This window comes from Bubalus kerabau, chromosome 20, assembly GCF_029407905.1.
Source record: "Bubalus kerabau isolate K-KA32 ecotype Philippines breed swamp buffalo chromosome 20, PCC_UOA_SB_1v2, whole genome shotgun sequence".
Classification (NCBI taxonomy): Eukaryota; Metazoa; Chordata; class Mammalia; order Artiodactyla; family Bovidae; genus Bubalus; species Bubalus kerabau.
In genome coordinates, this window is record NC_073643.1 from 49751737 (window position 1) to 49767684 (window position 15948).

General features: G+C 44.4%; 2 protein-coding genes across 11 annotated transcripts in view; both read left to right on the plus strand.

The window, feature by feature from the left end:
- The window catches only part of SFMBT1 (Scm like with four mbt domains 1), a 120578-nt gene extending 113781 nt beyond the window's left edge, over positions 1–6797 (plus strand). For 8 of the 9 annotated variants that reach the window (XM_055558846.1, XM_055558844.1, XM_055558851.1 and 5 more), the window contains one exon: positions 330–1373. In XM_055558846.1, the coding sequence (XP_055414821.1) occupies positions 330–470 (141 nt within the window). In that variant the 3' untranslated portion in view covers positions 471–1373. Of the gene's footprint in view, positions 1–329; positions 1374–6154 lie in introns of those variants that run through there. The other variant, XM_055558852.1, reaches the window with a different exon arrangement.
- A 1901-nt stretch (positions 6798–8698) lies between these two features.
- Positions 8699–15948, plus strand: part of STIMATE (STIM activating enhancer) — a 53605-nt gene continuing 46355 nt past the window's right edge. Inside the window, exons 1-2 of one of the 2 annotated variants that reach the window (XM_055558621.1) lie at positions 8699–8717; positions 8956–8992. In XM_055558621.1, the coding sequence (XP_055414596.1) occupies positions 8989–8992 (4 nt within the window). In that variant the 5' untranslated portion in view covers positions 8699–8717; positions 8956–8988. The other variant, XM_055558620.1, reaches the window with a different exon arrangement.

Consider the following 15948-nt stretch of genomic DNA (forward strand, 5'->3'; position numbering starts at 1 on the left):
CTCCAGGCAAGAACACTGGAGTGGGTTGCCATTTCCTTCTCCAATGCATGAAAGTGAAAAGTGAAAGTGAAGTCGCTCAGTTGTGTCCGACTCTTAGCGACCTCATGGACTGCAGCCTACCAGGCTGCTCCGTCCATGGGATTTTCCAGGCAAGAGTACTGGAGTGGGTTGCCATTGCCTTCTCCAAGAGGACCATGAGAGGTATTTAAAAAGAAATAATGAAAAGCACAGGGACCCTGATTTTGACAAAACGAAGTGAACCAGGCTATCATGGTTGAGTTGCCATTCATGTGCACATCACAGATAATTTGTATTTTATGCTTTAACAGGAAATTGATGGGCAGGCCCTATTGCTCCTTACTCTTCCCACTGTTCAAGAGTGCATGGACTTAAAACTGGGCCCTGCTATCAAACTTTGCCATCACATAGAGAGGATCAAGTTCGCTTTTTATGAACAGTTTGCCAACTGAGAAGGACAACCAAAGTAGGCTGTATCTTTGAAGCACAAAATGCAGCAAATCCTTCGCCCTGCTCTACAAGTGGAGCTGAAATAGTCCCAGGGCTCTGGGCCTGCAGGTGTCGGCTTGCTCTCTTTGCACTTTCAGGGAAGGAGGACCCACGCTGAGGAAGCAAAAACTGCACAAAAGTGGCTCTCCCACCAGTGAAAATGTGGGCATCTCTTGTTCATCAGATTGCAATTTAAAAAAAAAGATTGTGAAGAAAAGACTCATATAAAGAAGAATAAGCATTTCCACTGGTGTGGCCTGGAAACGAAGAATAATCGAGGCTGCTGGCAAGCACCCTTTTGATTTTCTTTTTGTTCTCTCTGTTCCTTCCCATTGTAGATGGAACTTTGTTCTCTGCTTTCTCTTTCTTGGGAAGAGAGGACATAGCTTTAAGTCAGCACTGATTTGGGACTGTGCCTCAGGCACATCAGTGCTTCATTGTCATGTGTTTTAAAGCTTTTTTAAATTAAAACGGTTCATTTTGGGGATGATTATGTGGCTCTAGGGTTTTGAATGTACAGTCACACTTTGATCCATTTTAAAATCTATTCTTAGGAGTTCCTTTGTTTACTACCTCTGTTGATAATTGAGCTCGTAGCCCTGTCTGAGGTTTTTTTAAATGATGCCATTTCTACATGAACACTAAAACTATGACAGAAGTTGGAGGAAAAGACACTGTTTTCTTTCTTAAGAGTAATGTGTGGCACTCACACCAGTTCCTTAACTGACTGATCTAAGAACTCTACTGTCATCGTTTTCCATCCTAACCTCGGTTGGGCTGCCTGTTTCAAGTAATATCTCAAAGACTGTTGCTGTTTTAAGTTGAATTGCTCTCTCCCCACTAGTTCTCAGAGGGACTTCCATAGCTTTTATTTTGTATTTACTTTTCTCTACAGTTGTTTGTCCAACTTTCATTTTGAGAGTCCTTACTTTGGGTAAAAATCAGTAGGTGTTTCCTGGACCCACAGTAAAGCCCATTTCCCCATTTTTCTCAGTGTCTCTAGACAGATTGTATAGAAGCACAAAAGAGAAAATACGTTTTGGGGGAGGGGGGAAGTGATGCAGAACATCAAGTTTCTGTCACAGTATGTCCTTAGTGGCCGGATAAAGATTGAGAGATGGTTAAGGATTCTAGAAACATCTTTGACTAGTCACATTTACATTTTCTTTGATCGAACCTTTAAATTGAATGTATTCTACAGTCAGTTCCCACTCAAAAACTCAGTTTCCTTTTAACTGTTTCTTTTGACCCAGCTCAACTTGACATTAAACAGAAAAATTTTCACTTATGATTGCACTGGCTGTTGGCTGTTATAGAAGAATAGCATTTACTATACTGTTTCTGCCATGAGGAATGAGAAAAGATACATACATAGGTTGCTTCTTTTAAATGGTTTGCTTTGCTGAATGGTTTTTATTTTTTTTAATTATCCTAGTTACCTACAAATTTATAACCTAATCATTCCTCTAGAAGATTTGAAAATGTTTTAAAACTACAAACTGGGTAAATTCTAAACAGTTATACAAATATAAGGTAATTTTGTTACAAATTTAAACTGATTGTGCTTTTTTTTTTCCTTTTCTTCCTGCTATTCCACCTTTTTTTTTTGGACCTTGGCAAACATTTTGTAGTCTGACTCTTCTCTTTATTGGATAATTTATGAACCACTTGAGTTCAAGCCCTTCAACCAAACCCTATATTAAAGCATCAACTCTTTGCTTAGATTACTACCAGCTATACCTGGAAAGAAGATTTAAGTAAAATTAATCTGTTTGAATGTATTGGGAGATCCAGTTTTTAAAGTTTTGATTGATTCTGTGCCACTGCAAGAGAAGCATATGTAGGATGCTTGGGAACAATTAGTCTTAAGTAGATCAAGTTTGGGGAGCAGGTATCTTGCATAATAATATTTTCTGAGAGCGTAGCAGTCAACACACTATGGCAAGGAGTTCCTTGAAGTAGATCAGTGGAATAGAAAAGTCTGGAATTGATTAACATTGTTGTCTTATTTAGGAAAGTGGTATTTATTTTCTAAGAGAGAATTTACCAAATGTAATGTAACAATGAATATATTATCTCTCTTTTGACCTCTTCAGAAACCATAGAATTTTAAAACACCTCCCTTCACAAGTGAGAGGGCAGAGCCCCTGAAAGATGAAATGCACGGACCTAAGTACAGTCTCTGATCAGAGTCAGACCCTAGCCAGCTTGTCTGTTTACACCATGATTAATCAAGCTCAGCTTCCTCCTAGAGAGAAGCTGACTTTAAACTGGACAAGTCAGTAGGGTTTTCGTTAATATTGTTTTGCATTCTCATACCAAGATAATAGTTTATCAGGCAACTACAGTAAAGAAGCATGATATACCCCCAGCCCCTCCTCCCAGATATCACATAAGAGAGGATAATTATTTGGGAATTTTAAAGTAGGAAAAGCTTCCCTGATAGCTCAGTTGGTAAAGAATCTGCCTGCAGTGCAGGAGACCCCGGTTCAACTCCTGTCGGGAGGATCCGCTGGAGAAGGGATAGGCTACCCACTCCAGTGTTCTTGGGCTTCCCTTGTGGCTCAGCTGGTAAAGAATCCGCCCGCAATGTGAGAGACCTGGGTTCGATCCCTGGGTTGAGAAGATCTCTTGGAGAAGGAAAAGGCAACCCACTCCAGTATTCTGGCCAGGGGAATTCCATGAACTGTATAGTCCGTGGGGTGGCAAAGAGTCGGACATGACTGAGTGACTTTCACTTCAAAGTATAAAAAGGGCTTTTAAAGTATAAACTCCATTTGCCTCAATGTTGCTGGGGCTGGACTGGACAGCAGCGATGGTCTGATTCTTTTGATTCTAAAACAGATGTTAAACCTGATAATAGCTCACCATGTTGGGTAAAATGTTTGTGTATTGCCCATAGGTATGTGAACTTTGTTTTTTAAAGATACCAACCTCTTAAATTTGTGAGAGGTACATTATGAGGGACTGCATTTATCTAAATTTCACCTTCAGCTGGCTCAATAGCCTCCCTAAAGTCAGAAAGTTTTCCAGCATCAATTTTTGATCCTGAGTTGACAAGCTTGGAAACAGGTGAATGGATTATATCATACTTCTGGACTTTGAAGTTGATTAACCAACATAGACCTCTTATTGTAGTGTCAGTGTGTTAGGGAAACCTTTTACCACCCGTGAAGATTTGCTATGACATTTTGACTTTATTTGGTGGGCTTCTGGGAACTCATGCTATTTTTTATTTGTAAACTGCCTACCTCCATCTCTCAGTTGAAGCAGAATTGAGGTGGCTAATGCAGGAAATGCGCTAATGGGGTGGGAGGACACTTTTGTCCTGTCTGCCTTTCTTTAGTGATGTAGGTGGCACCCAGCATACATGAGGTCAGAAAAAGGTAGTTACCAACCTCTGGAAGAGTTGGGCTTCTTGGGTAAATATTTATTGAATTATGATAGAGGCAGACATGGAATGCCAGTTCAGAACTTGACATTTATATATTTCTTCTCCTGAAAGCAAAATTATTCTCACTGTGAGAGAGAGGGCATTGGACCAAAGCTTCCTGAGGACTTGAATACATTTTATTTGTTCTCTTATCGCAATTGTCGCTAATACAACACCTGAATACAGAGTGAAAGCTTTAGGAGGGCTCAGGTTAGATAGTATTCATAACCATCCCCTCCCTCAAGCCAAAAAGTATCTCTGGGGCACACACACAACATCAGGGAACTGTAGGTGAGATTTAACTAAATGGGGACATTGGGAAAACTATCATAGGCACTTACATATACTTGGCACCTATCACCAAAGACTTTGCCGTAAGACACCGTGTGCTGGTTTGATTGATGCCCACAGATGCTCTGAGAGAGTTATTAGGAGCATAGCCTTGACAGTGGAAACACACACCAGGTTTGAACTTCAGTGGTGTATATTGGGGATTTTGTGTAGTTGTGTATGTACATGGAAGTTCAAAAGTGTTCAATGTTATCAGTTGGCCTTTTGAAGATGGAGAAGGCAGCACTAACAAATGAAGTATAAATCTTAATGGGGACTGTGTACCCCCTTTAAAAATTTGAATGTCTTTGGTCTTTGGGTCCAGTGTAAATAACCATGTATCATAGTCATGATGCTGGCTCAGAAACCCTGTAGGACAGAGGCTCCTGCAAAACAGAAGAGAAATCAATCACTTTCATGCAAGTGTAATTCTTCCTTGATTTTATTCACTTTGCAGTGTTTTGCTAGTGAATTTTTATGATTCTATCCCATTGTGTGAGGATGTGCATACTTTAGAAATTTGAATTTATCTAAATGAGCCTCCTATGGACTTGGAGTTTTGGAAGAAGAGTTCTAAAGTCCAGCGCAGTCCAGATGGATCTGGTTCCAAGCCTGCTTGCCTGGGATTTCCTCTGTACCTGTTTCAGGTTTCACAGGTAGTTCTGTTTCTAAGGGGAGCCTTAGGAGTGAAGGTATAGAAGCTGATGGGCCCTAAGTACACTGGAGGTCAATTTTCTTCATTCTTATGTTTCAGAAGTCTTAAGATTTTTGCAAGAACCAGCAAAACCAGGAGTAGGGGTTGGAGGAATGGAGAAGTAGGGCTTAAAACTCCATTCCATTTTGTCACTTCTGACTTGATGCACCATTTGGGTCTGTCCTGGTGCCAGGACCTATCACAAAGGACTGTCTTCAAAGGGAAACAAGCCACAGCCTTGTTGGACACGTCTTTAACTCCAGCAGCAAAACTGGGACCCAGAGCTCTCGGGAGGCAAAGGATGACACTCACTAGTGAAATGAAGCTTTAATACCATTTCTAATGGTGTGCCTGTTCACAAGATGTGTGGGAACTCATTCCTAAGGGTTTTTACATGTTTTAGTTAATCTAACTATGCCTAGCTAGGAAGAATGGATATGGGCAAATAGTGTTGAAAGAATGAGGGTAGGCTCTTGGATGTGGGCAAATAGTATTGAAAGAATGAGGGTAGGCTTCTTGGGGCAAATCCAGTCACAAAGCAGATGACTGAGGAAGATAACAGAGTTAAGACATAGTTAAAACTGGGCAGTTCCTTAGCTTCTTTTGCAAGAAATCTCTAGGGAAGTGGACTTCGTTTCTCTTGAGATTTTAAAATGCTTGTTTATTTTCCTCCTCTTCTTCTTTTTTTTTTTTTTTTGGTTGAATACTCTCTGAAGACAATCAGAGGCCTGCCAGGGTGGGACTTCTGGCTGGTTCCAGCACTGTCAGGCCTCTTTCTAACACTAACTCATTGGAATTGATGCACTTTGTTTAATGGATATTGTCCTTTTTTTTTTCTTTCTTCCTTTTTTTACACTGCTTCTTTGGAACAAAATGAAATGCATATTGCATTGTGTCCTTCCTTGCTGTTTTTCTCTTAAATTTAAAAGTTATGCATTGAGGATAAAGTACATTTAAGAAATATGCGGAAGAATACCTATTAAAATAACTCCCATCAAATTTGATGGTATAACTTCAAGGGATTAAGAAATAACTATTTTGGATGAATATTTTGCTCAGTGGGTTTTTTTTTTGGGGGGGGGGTTTGTGAATAAGAGTGTATATAAATGTGTGGTATATTACGACAGTTTTAAGTGGTCGTCAGAAAATTAAAACAGGTCTTAAGGTATATATTTAACTTCCTTTGACAGCAAGGAAGGCGTTTGACCAGAGTAAATCCTTCAGAACTTTGCAGTGGGACCTCAGAGAATCATCTCTGAATGGAGGAGAAAGTTCGTGCTTCAATAAAATTAGCCTTTCCAGAATTCTCCCCGTCTCTCCTGCTGTCTGATCCTTTCCCCTCTGGATTTGGGTGCTTTTTAACTGCCGTTCAGAAAAGATAGGGAGAGCAGAATTTCCCAGAGTGAGCTTGCTCCTGTCACTGGGGACTCTGCTCCTGATCTCTGAAGACTGTTGGTCTTTACTTTTGCCTCGGTACAGCAGCAACTGGCCTTGGGATTCCTCCACATCTGGATGTGCAGAGCACTGCTTTGTCAAAAAGTGCGTTTTTCAGCTCTCTGTGCAATTTCCCTTGAGCTGTGTCTTCAAGCGATCAGTAATCTCCTTGAAATGCCCAGCTGCAGTCTCTTCTGCTCTAAGTTCACATCCTACTGTTTGGTTCTCTCTGAACAAGAACTGTACCTTGAGCATACATACCCATAAGGGACCTTCGTAGACTTAAGACAACGGCAATGCAATTTTTCCTTACCTGTTTATTTTCTTAATTTTCTGTATTTTCCCATGGTCAATACTTGTGGAGAGTTTTAAATTTTATAAATTAAAAATCAGTGTAATTTAAAAAGCATTTTGTTGCATGCTGTCTGTGCCAGGCACTATACTGGATTCAAAAGTGTGAATAAAAATCAGTTCCTGCCCTCAAGAGGCTCACACTGGGCTGGAAGAGAGGTGTGTACAGCCGTCTAGCAGTCTAGACTGCTAAAAATTTAGCAATCTGAAAAGTTCCAGTGGAGCAGCCAGCCCACACAAAGTAATCTGGATGCATGAAGCACGGGTAGCAGTTCGTGACGCAGGGAAAAGGAAACTGTTCCATATAGCTAGAATGCTATGTATAGGCACAGAGGTGTGGAAGTACATTTTTTAAGAGAAGGGCTGGAGAATTGCCTCTAAGGAACCAATTAGCATTTGTGTTCCCCAGATAATCAAGTTAGTATTCCTATTAACCAAGAAAGCTTTTGGATAGCATTTAACGTTTTATGTAATTGGATTTTTTTTTAATTGAAATTTCTTGATGGCTATCTTATGGGAAAATTTCCCTAGATTTGATTTTTATTGTTCAACAAATGTACCCCAATGTCTACTGGAATAATAATGTGTACATTGGCATTAAGTGGATGCAATCCTGATCAGGGACCTAAGAACACCAAGAGATGTCTGGAGAAAAGCCAGAGGTGACTGAGAGGGTAGATGACAGAATGGGGGCTAGAGGTCCTAGTTGAGGAAGAGAGCAAGTTCCAAGGAGTCAGAGTTGAATAAGAATAAATGTGTTTATGTGGAGGGAGGCTCTGGAGACTGAAAATACCAGCAACTTGGTTTTCTTTTATGAATCACGTTCAAAATTAACAAGATGGGGATATATTCACATGTTTACAGTATATACCCCATATATTTCTAAATGAAGGCAGTTGGATTGAAAGTGACTATGTAAATTATGTTTATGGGGGAAAAAATGGATTGGGGCCTGACTGATGAATTTAAGCTATGCCTCTTGGGGGCTTCCCTGGCTCTCCAGTGGTCAGCACTTCACCTTCCAATGTAGGGGGTGCAGGTTCCATCCTTGGTCGGGGAGCTAAGATACCACACGCCTCCTGGCCAAAAACCCAAAACATAAAACAAGCAATACTGTAAAACATTAAATAAAGACTTTAAAAACAGTCCACGTTCCCCCCCCCCCCCCCCCCACCAAAAATCTTAAAAGATTAACCTTTGGCCAGTATATTGGTACTAACAAGGAAGGTAGGACGCCGAACGTGTGGGTTGAAAGGAATATCAGTTTTCCTCAACGACCTTGCCTCAGAATAATCCAGGCTGCTTGCCGAAATGCAGATTATTGGCTACCTCTCAGAACAACTGAATCGGAATCTGAGGGAGGAATTCAGAACTATTTTTTCACAAATTCTTCAGGGGTGAGGGGTTTATCTTGGAGGGGAAAAGATTTTAGATCTTCGGAGAAGGCAATGGCACCCCACTCCAGTACTCTTGCCTGGAAAAGCCCATGGATGGAGGAGCCTGGAAGGCTGCAGTCCATGGGGTCGCTGAGGGTCGAACATGACTGAGCGACTTCACTTTCACTTTTCACTTTAATGCATTGGAGAAGGAAATGGCAACCCACTCCAGTGTTCTTGCCTGGAGAATCCCAGGGACAGTGGAGCCTATGGGCTGCCGTCTATGGGGTCGCACAGAGTCGGACACGACTGAAGTGACTTAGCAATAGCAATTCCCTGCTTCTGCCCTCAGGACCAGGAGCTCGGGGTCCAGGGCGGGACTCTCAATCCGGTTTGAGCAGCCCGCCTCACCTGGTCCGTCCTACCTGTGGTGGGGACCCAAGACACCGCCCCCTTCGCCGACCGGAGCCCCGCCCTTCGGGAGGTAGAGCGGGAGCGGCCAAGGCCCGCCTCCACGCCGGGTCTGGCCAATCAGGAGCTGCGGTCTCGGACGTCACGTTACGCGCGGCGCTGAGTCGGCCGCGGGGCTGAGGTACCGGCTCCCGACTCGGACTTGGGGTTCTGGGCTCGGTGGCGTGGCCCCAGCAGGTTGGGAGGCCCGGCGGGCGGGCGGGCGGCGGCGCCCAGCGCCCCTCGCCAGGCCCGCTATGCAGAGCCCTGCCGGGAACTCGAGCCACTCACTGACGGGAGGGCCGCCCTCCACAGTCGCGTCCGGAGCGGGCCGCTGCGAGAGCGGCGCGCTCATGCACAGTTTCGGCATCTTCCTGCAGGGGCTGCTCGGCGTCGTGGCCTTCAGCACGTTGATGCGTGAGTCCGGGACCCCCGCCCTTCCTGAGGCCTTGCGCCTCAAGCTTCTGGCCCACCGGCCTCCGGGACCCTCCTGTCTGAGGAGTTCAGGCCTTGGGCCCTTTGACGAAGGTTCCTTACTCGCGCGAGCCCAGGCTGGACATTCCCAGACAACGGGGAGCTCTGGCACCAGACCCAGGGTCCTGAGTTCTTCACCTTATCGCGTCAGCCTCTAGTCAGGGGTCACTCCTGCTCCTCTCTTCACACCACGCACGCCTCTCTTCTGAGATGTCCCCCTGCAACCGTATCATCGCGAATTAAAGCTACCTCACTTGACAGCCTACGGCCATGACCCGCAGGTGGCATATTCCTTTCAGCCCCCTCTTAAAGTCTCTTCTTAGCCTCCTCTTCACACTTTGAATCCCCATCCCCCAGTCTGATACTGAGTTTTTTGTTTTTTCTTCACCTTTACGTCAGGATTTACTATCTCCCGTTTGCATGTAAATCCTGGCCTGTCACCTTGCAATACCGGACTTGTTAGCTCGTGCGTTCCGTTCCCAGTACTGCCTGCCCTATCTCCCCTTCTCCCTCAGCCTAATTTTCTGTTTTGGTTGGAGCAGGACCCACCCAGACTGCCTTCCTCGCATCTCCTTTTTTTTCTCTCCTTTGCCTGAACGGGCTCACCTCTTCCATCTCTGTCCCAAGCTTTCCTAATCAAGTTGCATCTCAAGTCTCCCCTGACTGTTCCCTTTCCCAGCCCAGTTTTGTTTGTTTCAAGTATTCTTCCTTTCTGTGAGACTTGGGCAACTTTAGAAACTTAATAGAGAAGCAGCCTCAGAGAGTCTGAGGAGGTCTTAGAATTTCTGCGCTAAATCATCAGGGGCCCTTCCTGGAGAGTTTGATGATGAGGAAGAAGGTCCCAGATAGGCCCTCTGGAAAACCACAAGTTCCAACTTGTTGTCAAGTGTACCACTGGTGACGGGTTATGTTTCCTAGGTGCACGTCCTTCCTTTTATTAAAGTGTGATTGCATTTCAGGGAAGGGAAGGGTTATAACTATTTTTTACAGAGGTATTCATTCCGAAATGACTTCTCAAAACTTCCTCACTATACTCACGTGGGCAGAATGGGAAGTTCCTGCAAAAACTGTGCTCCTTAGCATCTGGGAAGGAGCCTGCAGCCGTGTGTGTCTTGTGGAGTCCAGTTGCTGGTGTTGCAGATTTGCTTGTTTATGATGCAGGCCTTCCTTATTTGGGTGAATTCTTCCAGGCTTTAAGTAACCCTGAAGAGGCTGTTCTTGGACACTACTTTTTTTCTGGTTGCCTGACCATCGTAAGTCTAGCAGCAAGTCCTGGATTGTATATGTTTGCTACATTTTCGCTCCATTTCAATCTCTAGTTGCTTTGCTATATTTTCCCCGCTGAACAAATACCCACTTGTTCCCACAGTAATAATATGTGACGACTTAGCCAAAATCAGCTGCTGACTTGAGTGCATGAACTGTATGTGTATGTGTTCGAGACTTTGTGTGTGGGTCTGCGCTCCTCTCCCCAAATCTCTCTCCTCCAGCTGGAACTCTAGGCTTAGGTTTGTTCCCTAACCTTTCTTAGCATAGCCCTGGCTGTTTTCATGGGTTTGATTGATACTGATGGCCCCGCTTATTCCCTGGGGTTTGATACTTGTGATTCAGAGAGGGAAATGTGATTATGACAGGGCACAGTTGCTCACAGCTGAGAAGTGTGCCAGGTTGAAAGTTCAGAGTGACAGTACTGTCCCTGTGAGTCTTCAGGGACACAAACACTTCTGTACTTAATCTTCAGTGTGAGCACAAGTGCAAATCTCACTGTGGTTGGTATATTCCGAATGCAAAGGCAGGACTAGAAGTAGGGGTTTTTTCGCTCAGTGTGAGCTAGACATGGAGGAACTTTGTGGCAATGGGTAGTAGGTCTTGGGACAATGATGAGTAGGGGTAATGAGGAGAAGAGTTGGAAAGGCTCGAGCTGTGAGTGCCCTGGACACAGGCATGAACATGAATCGAGAGCCTTTTTCCCCCCACCTAGAAACAGACAGCAGGCCGAGGAGAGTCCCACTGGCCAGGACCAGTCCAGGGAAGTACTTTTCTTCTCTCTTAAACTTGTTGGTTCTATTGAAATAGAACTGTAGGGCTTTTCCATTTTGCAGAGGTAGGAAGAGGAGAAGTCATTTAGAAGCTGCTTTACATTTTGAAATGAACTTTGCTGGGGAAAAGGAAGGGGAAAGAGATGGTCTCAAGGAGGTTCTCCTGCTTGGGTTTGGCTGTCTTCCTGGTCACAGGACCTGTTCCTCAATCTAGCACAGCTGCTGTCAGGAGTGCCAGGCTCCCACAAGACTGCTCATCTTGTAACCCTTTGAGGGAGATCTGGGTATGTTGAGAAGAGGCCACTTCATTCTTTATCAATTTCATTATTAGTTTCTTCAAGCATAGTTCATCTCTCTTTTTTGGAGGGAAGGGGGGCACCATTCAACATGTGTTATCCTAGTTACCCGAACAGGGATGAAACCTGTGCCCTCTGCAGTGGAAGGGCGGAGTTCCAACCACTGGACCACCCAGGAAGTCCCCAAGCATATTTTTAATACCAGTCATCTGTCCTCAGCAGTCAAAACTAACAGCCCCTGTCCTCTTTGGAGTTCCAGTCATTTTCCTCGGGTGCTTTCCTCCTGTGTGGTGAACTCAAGACACTTCTGACAACTTCCCAGTTTTGAGGGCTGGTGCTCTTCTGTTTTCCTCTTGGATCAGCTTTGTTCTATAGGATGGACCTATTTCTCTGCTAGACAGGCCATATACAGTATGGTTACCTGGCCTTCATAAGTCTTGCAGCAAATCTTGGACTGTATATGTTTGGTACTTTTTCTCTCCTTTTCATTCTCTAGTTGCCTTGCTGTAATGTTTTCAATCCCTTCACATCCTGATTTCAGTGAACTGTCAGACCACTGTTTCTGTGTTTCTTTTTCTATCCCCCAAATCACTTTTTTTCTCCATTTACAACTTGCTGTGTTTTTTACCTGAAGGAACACCCTCTTATATCTCAGGAGAGGATTTTGATTCTCATGGGGATTTCTCATGCTGACGCGTGGCTCACTGTGTAGGGCTTTTCAGGCGTCTCAGGCCAGGCAGTTGGGAGTTGATGTGATAGTTGATACGTATAGCTGATCCTTTAAGCTACATAAACATACAAGCCACCATCCACAGGTGTGTGCCAGTGTCAGCATCCCCTTGTTCAGGTGGTGAGCTTTCCAGAGGCTTCAGATAAGGTACCTTCTGTGTGCAAGGAAAGCCCAACAAACTCAGAGACAAGCTTTTAAAGGGCCTTCCCCCTCTGGGTTTTCTGATGTGTTTCTGAAATGCATTGGGTGTAGAAGTAGAAGGAATTGCTTTAAACGAGGGACCTTTGCCATGCTCTACCTGCTAAGCAGTTCCTCTTGTTTTGGTGACTTTACCTATGGTCTGTGATTTAATTAAGTCACAGCAGAGCTGAGCAGTTCTGGGGCTGCCTTGTGTGTTCCAGCCCAAGCAAGTGGCCCAGCCATCAGCTGAAGGTCGTTATTGACCAATGTGTATGTTGGCACTAGGGTTATTTACTCTCAGGACCTGTAAGTATGAAGCCCACTCAAGCCTCCTTCACTGTGCACCATCAGAATCCTGGCTGAAGTGTAGACAGGATTGCTCTTTTAACAAAAGCATTTATAGAGTTTGGATAAACCTACCTGCCTATTTTCATGTGACAGATTTGGGCACTAGCCAGTTAGGAGAAGGTGTCAGTGTTTTATGAGGACACTGCTGGCGTTGAGAAATTATAGCTTTTTTCCTGAGGTCCAAAGTAACATCACAGACTTGTCTACCCAGCTTTGAAATCTTGATCTCACATAAGAGTCCCTGCCATTCTGTCAAGCAGTGAGCTGACCCCCCTGTGTGTTCTGTACAGATATATGCATGTTGGGACAGCCTTCCCTGGGATCACCCCTCTCCACCCCTTTCCAATATTTATCTTAAAAAATGTCAGATATACAGAAAAGACAATAATGCAATGAATGCATATGTGTCCTCCACCCAGATTCAGAAATTGTTCACCTTTTGCCACATTTACTGTATCTCTCTATACGTTTTTGGGGAAAAGGGGGTGATACATTTAACGATAACTTGAAGCCAGCATCACACTTTGTCCCTAAAAGCTTCAATTGAGTCTCCTAAAAATAAGGACAGTTGCCTTCATAACCACAGTTTCATGATCACACCTATGAAAATTTATAACCCTGTAAGATCATCTAATAGCCAATCTGTATTCACACAAACACACAAAAATTCCTCCATTGTCACACGTCTCTTATAGCTGGGATTTTGCAAAAACTCTGATCTGATCAAGGTCCACACATTGCGTCTGGTTATGTTTTGGGGTTTTTTTTAATGTTCATTTATTTGGCTGCCGGCTTAGTTGCTCCAAGGCATGTAGAATCTTAGTTCCCTTACCAGGGATTGAACCCATGTCCCTTGCATTGCAAGGTGGATTCTTAACCACTTGACCACCAGTGAAGTCCCTGGTTATGATTTTAAGTCACTTTTAGGCTGAAAGAATCTACCCTATACGTGCGCATGCGTACACACACACACACACGCATGAGTTTTCTGTTGTTGTTTACTGACATTGCCTTTGGAAGAGTCCTGGCCAGTTGTGTATGGCACCCCATCTTCTGGAGTTGTCTGGGTGTTACCTCATTGAGGTGTTTGGGGGGTTTCCTGGACCCCTATGTTTCCTGAGTTTGGTGTGGTGGGATCATTAGCTTATGATGACTTTTCTTTGCAGCAAGAACACTGTGTGAGCAGTGCTGTATGCTTCATGTTACATGGTACCAGGCAACACATGACATCAGGCAGTCCCATGGTTAGTGATAAGGTTACTGGGCATAGAGGGCGTGTTTCTAGCTCCCTCCCTTGTAGGGTGCATTGTCCCCTTTGCAGTTAGTATATTATCTCTTTGGTGGTAATGCTTAGAGATCTTGTGGATATCCTGTTCCCCGGTCACTTCACTTCTGGTAAAATAATGAAATTCAGTGATGGCTGGAATGGTGCTGAAGCTCATGTGTGATGGTGCCATCTCTGGGCCTATCACCCAACACGCTCTCGATAATGTCGCTTTCTGTTCCCTCCTCCCCCACACCTGGAGTGTCAGCCAAGGCACAGGAAGAGCATTCTGTCACAGGCTGGTATTGTATCCAAGGGGGAAAGAAGTGTGGCCAACATTAGCATCGAGGAAGATGAGAGCTTCTTTTGAGGGGTGGGGGGTCATTATTTTTAGAAAGTTTTTGGTTTTCTAAATGCTGATTCATCTGGTAGCATTTATCAATAATGGTGATCTACTCCTTTAAAAAATTTATTTATTTATTTTTGGCTGTGCTGATCTGTGGAGCTGTGTGGGCTTTTCTCTAGTTGCAGGAAGCAGGGGTTACTCTCTAGTTGTGGTGCTTAGGCTTCTCATTGCCGTGGCTTCTCTTGTTGCAGAGCCTGGGCTCTAGGGAGCACGGGCTTCAGTAGTTGTGACACATGGGCTCAATAGTTTCGGCACCCGGACTCTAGAGCACAGGCTCAATAGTTGTGGCACACCAGCTTAGTTGCTCTGAGGTATGTATGATCTTCCCAGACCTGGGATACAGCCCATGTCCCCTGCCTTGACAGGCAGATTCTTTACCATTGAGCCACCAGGGAAGCCCTACTCCTTTATTTATAATGAAACTTCACCAATTTGGAGTAAAATTGGGGCAAAAGGGAGTTGTCTGAATTAGGGGATAATCTGAGTTGTAATGAAATGCATCTTTTTAGCCTTTTAAATACCTCTGTTTTTCATGTTGCCCTATAGGGGCCTGTCAAGCCTCTGCTGCTTTAATGAGCTGTTTAAAATCCTTTGCAATTAGTTTAGTACTTCGACGAAGTCTCCTGTTGAAGAAATTTTACAAATAGTTAAAAATAGCAGGATGCCTGGCTCTGGAATCCATCTGACTTGGCTTTCATGCCTGCCTCTGCCACATACTGCCCTTGAAGTGAAAAAGTGAAAGTGGCTCAGTCATGTCCAACTCTTTGAGACCCCATGGACTGTACAGTTCACGGAATTCTCCGGGCCAGAATACTGGTGTGGGCAGCTTTTCCCTTCTCCAGGGGATCTTCCCAACCCATGGATCGAACCCAGATCTCCCACATTGCGGGTGGATTCTTTACCAGCTGAGCCACAGGGAAAGCCTAAGAATACTGGAGTGGGTTGTCTATCTCTTCTGCAGTTGATTTCCCCAACCCAGGAATCAAACTGGGGTCTCCTGCATTGCAGGTGGATTCTTTATCAACTGAGCTATCAGGGAACCTTGTGGCTCAGCTGGTAAAGAATCCGCCTGCAATGCAGGAGACCTGGGTTTGATCCCTGGATTCTCCTCTCTGCAGGATTCTCCTCTTTTAATCTGTCTTTATGGGCTTCCCTGATAGCTCAGTTGGTAAAGAATCTGCCTGCAATGCAGGAGACCTGGGTTTGATCCCTGGGTTGGGAAGATCCCCAGAGAAGGGAAAGGCTCCCCACTCCAGTGTTCTGGCCCGGGTCGCAGAGTTGCACATGACAGAGTGACTCACTTTCACTGCCCTTGAGCAGCCCACATGTATCTCGAAGCTTTGGTTTCTTCCCCAGCAAGATGGGATGGATGATTTTTCTGGGACTGTGGGGATTAGAAAGAGTGTGTGTAAGGAAGCTGGATCAGTGCCAGGCACATGTTGGGCCCTTCGTAGTGGGAGGGGGTATCATAATCCTCATTGTTATTACAGTGTTCTCATTCAGAGTTCAGTTAAGAACATCTCACAAGTGCTGAAATAACTTGTTTTCTGAATCAGGTTAAACATTTTCCTTTCTGTCTTGTTTACTCAACATCTTTACCTTTAGCCCTCTTTTAAACGGTGTGAAGTCAGTTTAG